This window comes from Onychomys torridus, chromosome 2, assembly GCF_903995425.1.
Source record: "Onychomys torridus chromosome 2, mOncTor1.1, whole genome shotgun sequence".
Classification (NCBI taxonomy): domain Eukaryota; kingdom Metazoa; phylum Chordata; class Mammalia; order Rodentia; family Cricetidae; genus Onychomys; species Onychomys torridus.
The window spans coordinates 105,627,878-105,641,291 of record NC_050444.1 but is presented as its reverse complement, the minus strand read 5'-3'; the positions used below and the strand labels follow the sequence as shown (position 1 = coordinate 105,641,291).

Sequence of the window (13,414 nt, the reverse complement as noted above, 5' to 3'; positions counted from 1 at the left end):
TGTATCCAGTTATCAGGAAAAGAACAAAGCACATTAAACGGTAAAAATCAGTTTCAATAAATGGAGCAGGAATAGGAACCAGAGGCAAACATCGAGTACTGTTGGAATTCTTAGACTGGGAATTTAAAACAAATTATTAATGCACAATGGCTGTGATGGACACATAGACAGAATGTAAGAACAATGGACAAAGTCCAATGAAGGGAACATTATGTCATAATAAAGAGTAAATTCCCCCCCCAAAAGATAATAATCCTTTAAGTATATCTACTGACAAAGCATTAAAAGTGACAGGACACTAGAGAGAGAGGAATCAGCTGTTGTGGTGACTTCATACCTCTCTACTATGGGCAGAAAGATACAGCAAGCACAAAATGAGGAAGCCCACAATGGAACTCAGTATCACCAATCAACTGCTTATAACTGACGTCTATTTCTTCAGTAACCACTGTATGTACAGTCTTTTAAGAATAACATGGAATTACCATGAAAGACCACAGTCTAGACCATAAAGCACACCTAAGTATGAGAGAATAGAAATCACATGGTACGTATTCCCATATTTCAGTGGAATCAGCTGGCAATCAACAACAAAGCACAACTAGGAAATTCCCAAATGCTTAGGAGTCAAATAAATACATTATTAAGACATTACAAATGAATAGAGGAGAAACCCCAAAGAAAATCTTGTAAGATTTTGACAAATAAAACTGAAAAAAAAAAAAAAACAGAAAAAAAGGTGGGCAGTGCTGGCATAAACCTTTAATCCCAGCACTCAGGAAGAAGATGCAGGAAAATCTCTGAGTTCAAGGCCAGCTTGATCTACAGAGCAAGTTCCTGGACAGCCAGGCTATAAAAAAAACCCATACGAAAACGTGTAGGATGTAAGGAAGTAATGCTTAGAGGAAAATTTAGTGCAATGAATGCACGTATTGGAAAAGAAGCAAGACCAAAAATCAAATGCCAAATAAGTAAAAATAAATGGACGAATTTTTTTAAATACAAAACAATAATTGGGCAGCATCAGTTGGATCTCTGTGAGTTCAGAGCCAGCCTGATCTACATAATGAGTTCAAAGACAGCCAGAGCAACATAAGAGACCCTGTCTCAAAAGTAACAACAACAGAAATTGAGGCCAGCAAGTTGGCAAACACACTTGCTGCCAGACTTGACCTGAGGTTGATTCCTGGGATCCGCATGGTAGAAGGATAAAACCAAGTTGCTCTCTGACCTGTATATGCTCTAGGGCACATAAGTGCTACCACCTTACAAACAAATAAATATTACAAAAAATTAACTGGAAGAGAAATTGTTGAAATTATAAACTAAAAGCTGGTTCTTTAAAATGTTAAATAAAAATCAACAAGCCTGCAGCCAACCAAACTAGAAAAAGACAGAGAGAGCAAAAAATTAATTATATTTTAAATAAAGAAAAGATACAACTCCAGATCCTATGAAAATTAGAAGGGAAGAGTAATGAAGAACACTGTGTACAATTCAATGCCCCAAATTAATAATCCAGATTAAGAGACCAATGCCTTGAAAAGCACAAAGTTCCAAAGTTGACCTAAAAAACACATCTGAATAGGTCTATACCTTTTAAGAAAAATTAAATTTTAAACAGTTATTAACCTTTCAGAATGGAAGAAAAAGTCTCAGTGTGCTCACAGCTGACTACCACTAAACATTTAAGGAAGCAGTCATTCTCATTCTCTGTTTCTTTTAGAAGAGAGAAGCAGACATTCCTATTCTATGAAATCATTGTTACCCACAGTTTGAAACTAGACAAAGACATCAACAAGAAATGCACACAACATAATTATGAAACTCCTCAAAAGCATGAGCAAATTGAATCTGACAATGGAAAATATATACCACAATTAGTGGTATTTATCCAGTGAGACTGGATCAATATTCAAGAATGTATGGTATAGAAATCACACATTATATCAATAGATGCAGAAACGAGCACTTGAGAAACTCAAAATCCATTCATGGTTAAAAACAAAACTTCCAGCTAGTTTAAACAAGGTTTATTCTACGTTTGACAAGGAAGATCTACACAACACGCCCAGTCAATAGAACCCATAGAGTGCGCAACAGCAAAGACGTAACAAGGCAGAAATGTCAATTCTCAGCAGTCCTTTTCAACATCATACTGGAAGTCCTCACTGATGCAATGTGATAGAAACACAAGGTGTAACATATACTGAAGGAAAAGAAGAAATGAAATTGCCTTTGCCACAGACAACCTTAGTATTTATACATAAAATCCAAACAAACTAGCCACAAAAAAATTCAGTAATCAGTTACTTCAACAAGGCTAGAGTATACAAGATTAATACACAAAACCCAATTACTTTCCTATATATCTGTAGTGAGCAAATAGCTATTAAAATTTGAGACTCAGTAACACAGTAATACCACCCAAAATGAAATGTGTGGCTGTAAATCTATGAAAATATTTACAAGATCAACATGAGAAAAACTATAAACTATGAAAAATCAACAATAAATCAAATAAATGGAAATATACTCTATGCTCGTGAATAGAAAGATTCAACAAGAACTATATGCTACAGTGGGATTCCAATCAAATCCTAGAACGTTATTTCAGAAATACCAGCAAACTGGTTCCAAACCTCATATGGCAAAGAAAAGAAAATGAAAGAGGGACAGGAGAGACGGCTCAGCAGTTCAGAGCACTGACTGCTCTTGCAGAGCACTAAAGTGGAGTTCTGTTCCCCCATGGCAGCTCACACTGGAGTGTAACTCTAGTTCCAGGGGATCTGGTGTGCTCTTCTGCCCTCTGTAGGCTCCTGCACACATGTGGTACATATATATTCATGTAGCCATGCACACACTGACACATGAAAAGAGTAAAAAATAATCTTTGAAAAGGCAAAAGAGCCAAAACAACACGAGGAATATTAGGCAAGTGTGACCATGGGACGTCAAGCTTTACTACTAAGCTATAGTAAAGGTAGAGAAGCAAAGCATCATGTTTACATAGTAGCAATGAACAGAAAGCCAGACAGACCAACCAGAATGAATCCTAGTTGCAAAAAACTTAGGATTATGTAATGGTTACTAAATTTAACAAAACACCTACAAAATTTGTAATATGAAAACAAAATGTTAACCTAACTAAATGTAAAGATATATATTGTTCATGAGAGTAGAGACTCAGTGTTCCTAAGATTTCAGTTTCCTGCCAATTGGCCTATAGAACTGATGCATTTATCATCCACATCAGAGCAGGCAGGCATGAGACATCTCAAAGCTGTTTTTATATTTACATAGAAAAGCAAAGGGCCTAGAATTAAAAGTCATGCTACTTCATTGTGAGGTTTATTACTGGGTAATAATAATAAAACTGTATAATTTGAGTGAAAGTACAGAAATATAGATCAATGACACATACTATGGTAACAAAAACAAAATATACACTCCAGAGAGGGAGGGAGGGAAAGAAGGCGGGGGAGGGGGCGGGAGGGCAGGCAAGAGGGAGGGAGGAAGAGAAAGAGGGGGAGGGGGACAGGAGGAGAGAAAAGTGAGTGTGTGGGGGGGTAGTTTTGGACAAAGGTAATTCGGAAATCTAGTCAAGGATGTATTTACCAGAACAATAACCAGTCCTTATGGAAACATTAAACTCTAATGGGCCACAGCCTAAAATGCACACCTCAAACTGTAAAACGTCTACATGAAAACAGCCTAACTACAAATTGACTAATAAATACACTAGATGTGGTGCACCTACATAGTAAAACACTGTTCTGCCATGAAAACAATGCAGAACCAACATGTGCTACAACACGGGCAAACCTTAAAAACCATCCTATGTCTAAGTAGCCAGACCCAATTAACCATATATTTTGAGTATATATATAAAATGGGTGGGTTTTAGGACATGTGAATTATACGTCTACTTTAAGAACTAATGAATAAACCTTAAATTAAGCAGAAGAGAAAATGAAATTTCTTGTAATCTTGCTTCAGACAAAAAAGTGCCATACAAAGAAAAACATCACAACTTAAGAGTCTTAAAAATTAAAAATCCAATTTTCAAAAGAAAGTCATTTTTAAGAAAATGACAGAACTAGGTAAAAAAAATTCAAAATCCATTTCTAGAATAAGATTTATATCTAGAATAAGAATGATAAGAATGTGTAAAATCCCTTTTTTTTTTTTTTTTTTTTAGAAAACAAGTCTTTGGGTGGAGGGGACAGTGAAAAGCAGGCACGTCGTGGAAAATAAGGATGACAGAGAGATATGTAAAAAGACACTCCACACCAGTACAGAAATGAAGCACCTACAGTCTTTAAGGTTAACAATCCCTGTGACTGGCAGAGAGGTAGGCAGAGAACTCTTGAATAGTACAGGGGCATCCACAAGGAAACAGCCACTGAGAAAGAGTCTACTAGCATTATATAAAGTTTTCTGTGCACTTGCCAAATAACCCAAGTAAGCTATTCCTCTACTTAAAGGAAATGAAAACAGATTTCTACACAAAGATATGTGAGTAATTCAGTGAGCAATTATCATAGGAGTGTTTACACAATCACCAAAAACCAGAAGCAAACCAAAGGTACACCACACCAGTAAACTGATAAACGAAATCCTCAGGAAAAACTTCCAGAGACACTGCCTAAAGTAGCAGTAGGAATCAAAGCAGGGTTTGAAGAAACATCTAGAAAAATGCCAAACAGACTCTGGAAAAACAACAACAACAACAACAACAACACACACACACACACTCTCTCTCTCTCTCTCACACACACACACACACACACACACACACACACACACACACACACACAAAAAAAAAAAAAAGCCAGATTTGGAGAAGAGCTAAGAGTCAAGGTAGGTTTTAAATGTTTTCTGATTGACCTGAGGGGGGCAGTGACTGTCCTTAACTGCCATTTCCTTGTCAGTGATTTCTGGCACTCACAGTGAACCGCAGTCTGATCAGTAAACTGAAAATCCCATAGAGAAAGCACTTGCATGTTGGAGGTTGCATGCTGTCCTGAACAGTCTGATGAAACCTTTCCCTGTGCCACTCTGGACATAAAGCATTCCTTTGCCCCGTGTATCCAGGCTGTATGCATTCCTGCCCCTTAGTCCTTACTCACTTTGTAACTCTGAGTTAGTTACCATATTCATTCTCAAGGTACTGCTGAGCTTGTATTCAAGTAACCAATATTTTATTTAATAATGGCTCTAAATTTTAACAGTGGTGGTACTGGTAAATCAGAAATGCCAAAGAAAAGCCAAAAGTAAATAAGTAAAAGCTGTGGATTTAATGAAGAAAGTTTCAAAAATTCACTTGATATGGTAGCTAAGCTGTACAGTAACAACCTGAAATTGAATTCCAGGGTTCCATTTCCAGACTCTTCCACTTAGCTGCTTTATGATCTTGAACAAATTAACAGGACCTACCTCAGAACTTGGATGTGGAGATTAAATGAATGAAGATACTGTGCTCCTCTGCTTGTAATTATGAGGTTACATCCTAATAAAACATTACAAACTAAAAATGTCCTAACTTGAAAATGCACTTAATTAACCTAACTTGCCAGGCATCACAGCTCAGTCACACAGCAGTACACTGCAAAATACACAGCTTATCCCAGTGGGAGAGGGGCTCCATGAGCTACAATTTGCTGCCCTTGGGTAAGATCAAGAGAGAGCATTGTTGTTGCTTGCCCAAGAAAAATGCAGATTCAAAGCGTTGTTTCCACTAAAGCCATATAACTTTTGGAGCATCAGAAAGTCAATAAGCAGTCAGCTGAAACACCTGATGGCAGGTGATGTGCGGATATGCAGTGTTGGTGATACAGTGACTATTAAAGTGCACAAGCTGATTGTAAGTTGCTATTACATAATTGTTATTGGTCAGCTCTCAAAACTCTCGCTACTTCTGTCTAAACAGTTCAAGAAAGTAATGGATCCCTCTCTCTCTGCCTGTGTGTGTGTGTGTGTGTGTGTGTGTGTGTGTGTGTGTGTGTTCATGTTCACATGTGTATAAAGGTGTGCACGGAGGCCAGAAGAGGATACTGAATCCCCTGGAGCTGTAGTTATAGACAGTTGTGAGTTGCCTAATGTGTGCTTAAAACCAAACTCCAGTCCTTCATACCAGCAGCTAATACTGGGCCATAGGAACTGAATCTGAACTAAAATCCCAACCTAGATTTCACAAAATTCTGTCCAAAATACCCTCTAAATGATTCCCAAGTAATACTGTCATTTTCTCACCCCTCTGAAATTTTCTAGGCCATCTCTAACACCAGCTACAGGGATCTTAATCCAGACACTTTCTCTGTTCATATGTAGAGCATATCGCATAGCTTCTGATACATTAGCTAAATTTAACAGTTAGCTTCTACTAGCCCACACCTTTTTTAAAATGTTGTTCTGATAACTTTTCAAATCCACTTTTCATGAAGAGTTTAAACTTGGATTTGTCCTGAAAATACCTACATTTAGAGCTTAAAATGGTAAAGGTAGCACATCTCTTTCTTTTCCATGCTAACTAAGGAGATGCCTGGGAATAGTAGATACAGAAATGACCTGTTTCCTTTGCTTTGTTTAAACATTTTCCCTGAGAGAAACAGCACTCCTCCCAGACTTTTCTCTCTTTAACTGAATGAGAGACACTGTTGTTATGTTGCAGAATATTTGTTTACACTGTGAAGATGTGGCTTTGCCAAGGCGCCTTCTGATAAAGAGCTGAATGGCCAATAGCTAGGCAGGAAGAGGTTAGGCAGGACTTCTGGAGTCAGAGAGGACTCTGGGAAGAAGAAAGGTCATCATGCCAGGAGACATACAGAGGAAATAGGAGGTACAAGGTGGAAGAGTGGTAATGCCAGGTGATAGAACACAGATTAATATAAATGGGATAATTTAAGATCTAAGAGCTAGTTAGGAACAAGCCTAAGTTATAGGCCAACCTTTCATAATTAAAAAGAAGTCCCCATGTCATCATTTGGGAGCTGACTGGTGGGACAGAAAAAGACTCATTATGTTGTCATCAAAAAGGGCTTCAAATACTTTGTAGGAGGTGGCAAGATGACTCCTTGGAGAAAAGTATTTGGTGCCAAGCCTGACAATCCCCAGAGCCCACAAGGTAGAAGGGAAAAGTTGGCTCCTACAGGGTGCCCTAAGTAGGCACCTAACTTCTAAGTGCCATAAGCATGCACATACACACTAAAGAAAGAAATAAAACCTAAAGGAAAGGGGTCAGGAGAATGCGCTAGGTAAAAGCACCTGCGTCTGAATCTGACGACCTGAGTTCAATCACAAGAAACCACATAGTAGAAAGAAAAAACCACTTCCTACAAGTTGTCCTTTGACCCCCACATGCATTATAGCATACACATGTATGCTATCACACACACATAACCAATATTTAAGAGAAAAAAAATGGGCAGTACTTTTTCTTTAAATAAGTTAAAATTCAATCTAAACAATGGAAGTTAAACATTGCTGAAATAAGTAAACAAGTAAAATCTTTAGACACTACTCCCTAATAATTCTGTTGGGCAGTAGGGAAGTTTCAACTGTCTCTTGCAGAAACACTGGACTTAGCATCCTATTTGGTCAGTTATTTTGGAAGTCATTAAAAGCAACCTGTGCTAACTGTGGCAAAGAAAAAACCTTTCTAAACAAATGCAGTTCCATATGCATGAAGGGAATGGAGGAACTCTAAAACACAAAGAGGCTGATGGGGTATGGCACAACACCTACTTCATGGACAAGGGCCAGTGATGTCTGCTTGAAGCTTCGCCCTCTACTGGCCATCAGCCGATTCAGGGGCTTGCCATCTTTACTCTGATACATAGCAACATCATAGCAAAACAGCATGCCACCTTTCAAAATAAAGAAATTCAGAATGAGCATTTCTAATGACAAAAAATTGTGAATTATATTCTCAGTAGTCCACACTGAGCCAATTTGGATAGAGAACTTATAAATGAAAACATAAATTGTTGAGCAAATTATTATTTTTTAACATTGATGTCAAAAGAAGGGAAAAAACAGATGGAATACAAAAATTAACATTTAAAATATAACTTATTTACAAGTCACTTATAATTAACATTTATCAGTATAAACATGTAAAAGAAAGCAAATTTATAAATTTTTTATTCATTTCACATTTTGCAAACCATTGGTACTACTATTAAGATTTATCCTACAATGAGTTTCATTAAATAAAAGTATGTGCGCATATTAATCTATATCAACTCTTGACAATATAAGGCCCACACATAAACAAGCTGACCTCACACTTGCATCAGCCAGCTTTTGGTTGCCCCTCTTTTCCCTGCCTTTGTAACTATGGTTAACTGAGTTCTCAACTGAATGTCCAGTACCAGCGAGGCCCCAAAACCAATCAAAGGCCAAGGAAGCCAGTAAAGTACCTGAGAGGTAACTTATGGCAACCCCAAGGAGCTAATGGAAACGTAGTAATTCTGAGCTAATGAAATACATATTCAAGGTCCAAAATGACATAAAATATAGACACCATTACATTTCCAACATCTATTCTTACTATATGTTGGAGAAAAGTGCATACTTTATAAACACAGCTGAGTGAATTGTTTTTCACTAAGAAGACCTGTCTAAGCAGGACCCAGATTGTCTTAGTTTTGGGTTTTTATTGCTGTGAAGAGACACCATGACTATGGTAACTCTTATAAGGAAAACATTTAATTGGGGTGGCTCACTTATACTTTCAGAGGTTCAGTCTATTATCATCATGGGGCAAGGCACACGGTGGACATGGTGCTGGAGCTGAGAGTGCTAGATCTGCCGACTACCAGGAAGTTGACTAAGTCATTGGGTGTGGCTTGAGTATATATGAGCCCTCAAAGCCCACCTCCTCCAACAATACACACTTCCTTCAACAAGACCACACCTACTCCAACAAGGCCAAACCTCCTAACAGTGTCACTCCATTTGGGGGCCATTTTCTTTTGAATTAACACCCAGATCAAAAGCAAATCATTATGTGTATCTCCAAAGCCTTCAAATACACCTTCTTGTCACACCTCCAGCTCCACTGGCAGCACAACTTCTAAACAGTCACTTTGCCCATGACAGTTTGTTTGTTTGTTTGTTTTTTTTATGAGTTAGACCATGAAGATGCTTTCACATCTGACTTCTTTCACTCACCCTCATTGTTTTGAGAATCATCTTATCCTTATTGGCAGCTGTCTACTCATTCTCTCATCATATTCTTTTACATGAAAATGTAACATTTGTGTACTAATTTTACTGCAAACAAGCATTTAGATAGCTGTCGGGTTAAACACTAGGAAAACAGTACTGTTATGAACTTATGTCACCAGTAGCATCTATCGGGCTTAAATTCTGTAAAATTAAAAACCCAAGTAATGTAGGAATTTGTTCAGAATCAATTTTCAAAATATCATAGGAACTTATATTAGCAACAGCTGTCTTAGTTACCTCACCAACAGTTATTCCTTGGTATCTATGGGAACTGTTCTAAGAATTCCTGTGGTCAGCAAAATTCATGAATATTCATATATAGTATTTGCATATAACCTATTCACTTCCTCCTACATTTCTTATGAACCCCTGTATTGTTTATAACAAATACAATGCAGTCATCAGATGAGGCATACATAGTTGCTGTGTTGGATTGTTGGAGGACTAATAATAAGAAAAGGTCTCCATGTGTTCAGTATAACTGTAAACTTTATTATAAATATTTTTGATATGCAGTAGGTTGACTCCTCAGATGTAAAACCTAGGGGAATATACAACCAACTGTACTTTGTATTTTCCATCTTTTATCCATTCCAATGGTATGAAATGTAATCTTAATACAGCTTTAACACAGTTTTTTTTTATGTTAAAGTTGAGTATCTTCTCATATGATTATTGCACATGTGAATATCTCTTTAAACCCTGTTTGACTGTGTCACACATTTATATAATGAATTTTAGTCATGTCCACCTAGGTTCCCCTCTCATCCCTGTCTCCTGCTGGAATCCTCCTTCCCAACAAGCCCTTCCTACTTCCCTATCTCCCTTCAGCGTGTGGTCCAATGAGTTTAATTATAGTTCCTTGCGCAAGCATGGGTAGATTATTCCTGGAGCAAGGGCAACTCATCAGTGGCTACACTACTGAAGAAAATGATACCCCTCCCCCACACCCTCAGCTGTCAACAGTCTATTCAAGAGCATGGCTGGGGGAGTCACAGGTCCAAGGGAGGAACCTACTATTATGTTTTGCTAAATGGTCATGTTGTCAAACTGCCTTTTAAGTACTCATGTTATATTTATTAATTAATGCTGAGCCCATCATTCATCGAAAAAACTTCATACTACAGGAAGCAACAGTTAACACTGAAAATATGTGATGGTGGAATACCCTCTTTTGAAGTGTCGACTGAAATGGCTCTAGTTTTGCTATTAAATAACTTTTATTATTTTGCAAAAGTTCTTGATACATTCACCATGTGTCCTTTATCAGATATGTGCATCATATAAATGTCCTTAATGTATTTGTCATTCTTTTAAACTACAGCTTTTAGATCTGGGAAGCTTAGTCAGCACTGTGTGCTTGCCACAAAGACATGAGGCCATGAGCTCAGTGCCTAGTACTGGCACAAAAGCAGAAGAGGGTAGCTTGTATTTGAAACCCAAGCACTGGGTACACAGAGAGAGCTGGATCTCTAGAGCTCACTGAGCCAGTCGGGTGCAGTGAGAGGCCCTCACTCAGATAAGGTTGAGGACCAAAGAAAACACTTCCTTTCTCATGCAAGGGCATATATGTGCACCCCTGACACACGTGGATACCTGGAAAGCACACGCACACACACACACACACACACACACACACACACACACACACACACCGTAAAAATAAACACAGCAGAGCTTTTCATTACAGAAATCATGGCTTTTCTCCACATCATTGTTAAACTTGTGACAAATTGGTTATGTGTGCATGTTTCACAAGGCATTCTTTTGGTCAGCCTGTCTATCATTGCACTAACACCCCATAACCAATTTTTGTGGGTTTATAATTGGTCTTGACATTTGTTAATGTATGTCTTCCTACACTGTTGTTGCTATTCTTCAAGACTGCCTTGGTTATTCTTGGGGTTTTGTATTTCCACACATTTTTGGAATAAGATTGTCAACTGTCAAAAACTTACCAGGGTATTGATTATGATTTACTTAAGCCTATATATTAATTTGAAAAGAACTTTGATTTTACAATATGCAGCCTTCTAGCCCATAAATATCACATACCACTACATTTATGTATTTTTCAATATTATTTTATAGCTATGAACATACAGGCTACAGATTTGTTTTAGATTTTCAATATTTATGATGCTATTATAGTTTTAAATTCTATTTTCTATTCATTATAGTATATGAAATATACAATTGATTTTATATACTCACTTTTGAGTATGTGTGTGTGTGTGTGTGTGTGTGTGTGTGTGTGTGTGTGTGTATACACATACACATAGTAACTGATGGAGTTCAACTATTAGTCCTAATAACTATCCTTCGATTATTTTGGATTGCCTATGAACACAATCATGCCATCTGTAAGTAATGAATGTTTTATTTCTTTAATCCATGTAACTTTTATTTCTTTTCCTTGGCTGACTGCACTAACTATGGCCTCTAGTACAATATTAAGTAGGAGTGGTGATAATAGGATTTATATATTTTCCACTAATAGACTGCAAAGTTTCAATATTTCAGGATTAACTACAAGCATGTGTAGGTGGGTATCTTGTCAGAACAAAACAAGTTTCCATCTATGCATAATTTTTAATAAGAGTCTTTTTGGCATCATGAACATGTGCTAAACTTTTTACATTTTTTTCTGCACATTTGAATCTACTTAAAGATTGACCTACCTTTGTAAATTAAAACAATTATTTACCCTAGCTTTGAAACATGAAATTAACCCCTCTTACCTTTTATATTGTTTAAATAAACCTCCTTCCCATCCTATCTTTCCAACTGTGCTCACTGGAAAAGGGTGGTGTATAAGGTTCCTGTTTTGTAAAGTCATGATCAAGTTCTGGTATTAATATTATGCTGCTTCCCATGAAGAAGCATCCGTTTTCTCTGTGTTCTTGCCACAGTCTGTATAAATTTAATACCATTTCCCTTTTTCTTGACAAACTTTAGAAGAATTCATCAAGAAGCCACCAGTACCTACGCTTTCTTTGTAGGAAGGTTATTAGGTTAGAGAATGAATTTCTCCAGTTAATATCAAATTGTTCATATAATCTCTATCTCTCATCAGTTTCATATTTTAAGAAACTTCTGTATCTCACTTAGACTTTGAAGGATATTGACTAAAAGCCCTTAGTAGCATTTATCTTTCTGAACGGTGTAGGATCTGAGGCAGCATTTCCTCTGCTGTTACTCACATGGGCATTCTCAGCCTCCCATAGTCATTGATGTTGTTAAACCTTGACTTGAAGAGTATCTTTTTGTCTTTGGTCACATATTTTTACGATCTTTACTTGATTTGCTATTCTTTCCCAAGCTCTTTTAAGCAGAAGTTTAGTTTCCCTTCCTTGTTTCTAATATGTAAATTGAAAGTATATATTTCTGTCCTAGCTAGGTGTTTGCCTAGAATTACCTGGGAAGAGAAACCTCGATTGAGAAACTGCCTCCACCAGATTGGCCAGTAGCAAAGCCTGTGGGGCATTTTTTTAATATTAGTGATTGATGTGGGAGGACCCAGTCCACTGTGGGCAGTGCCACCCCTGGGCTGGTGGTCTTGGGTCTTATAAGAAAGCAGACTGTGCAAGCCATGGGGAGCAGATCAGTAAGCAGCACTCCTCAGTGGTCTCTGCTTCAGTTCCTGCCTCATAGCTCCTGACTTGAGTTCCTGCCCTGACTTCTCTTAGTGATGGACTGTAAACTGCAAGATGAAATAAACCTTCCCTCCCAAAGTTTGCTTTTAGTCACGGTATTTTACCACAGCAATAAAAAGTAAATTAAGACATGCAAGCAGACACACACACACATATACACACACATATATACATAGTCAATCATTGTCACAGGTATACCTTTAACTCTAATCCTGTGGGGATGGAAACTTGAGGATCCTGGGGGCTTGCTAACTACTAGCATAGGTCTAGGTTCAGTGAGATACTCTGTCTCAAAGGAATAAGGTGAAAAGTGATATATAAAGACATGTTATGTTCTCCTCTGACCTCCAAATACACACACACACACACACACACACACACACACACACACACACACACACACCACCTGCTCATACTTATGTACAAACACAAATCAATCAATCAGTCAACAGGAAAAAAAAAATGTAACTACATTCTATAAGCTATTATATGGTTTGTCCTCACTATGGTGTAGTTCCAATTAA

At 37.5% G+C, this 13,414-nt stretch overlaps 1 protein-coding gene across 1 annotated transcript in view; it reads right to left on the bottom strand.

The window, feature by feature from the left end:
* Focad (focadhesin) overlaps window positions 1-13,414 on the bottom strand; it is a 286,698-nt gene that overhangs the window by 81,173 nt on the left and 192,111 nt on the right. The window contains exon 23 of the mRNA XM_036178561.1: window positions 7,747-7,868. Coding sequence (XP_036034454.1) covers window positions 7,747-7,868 — 122 coding nt within the window. The remainder of the gene's footprint in view (window positions 1-7,746; window positions 7,869-13,414) is intronic.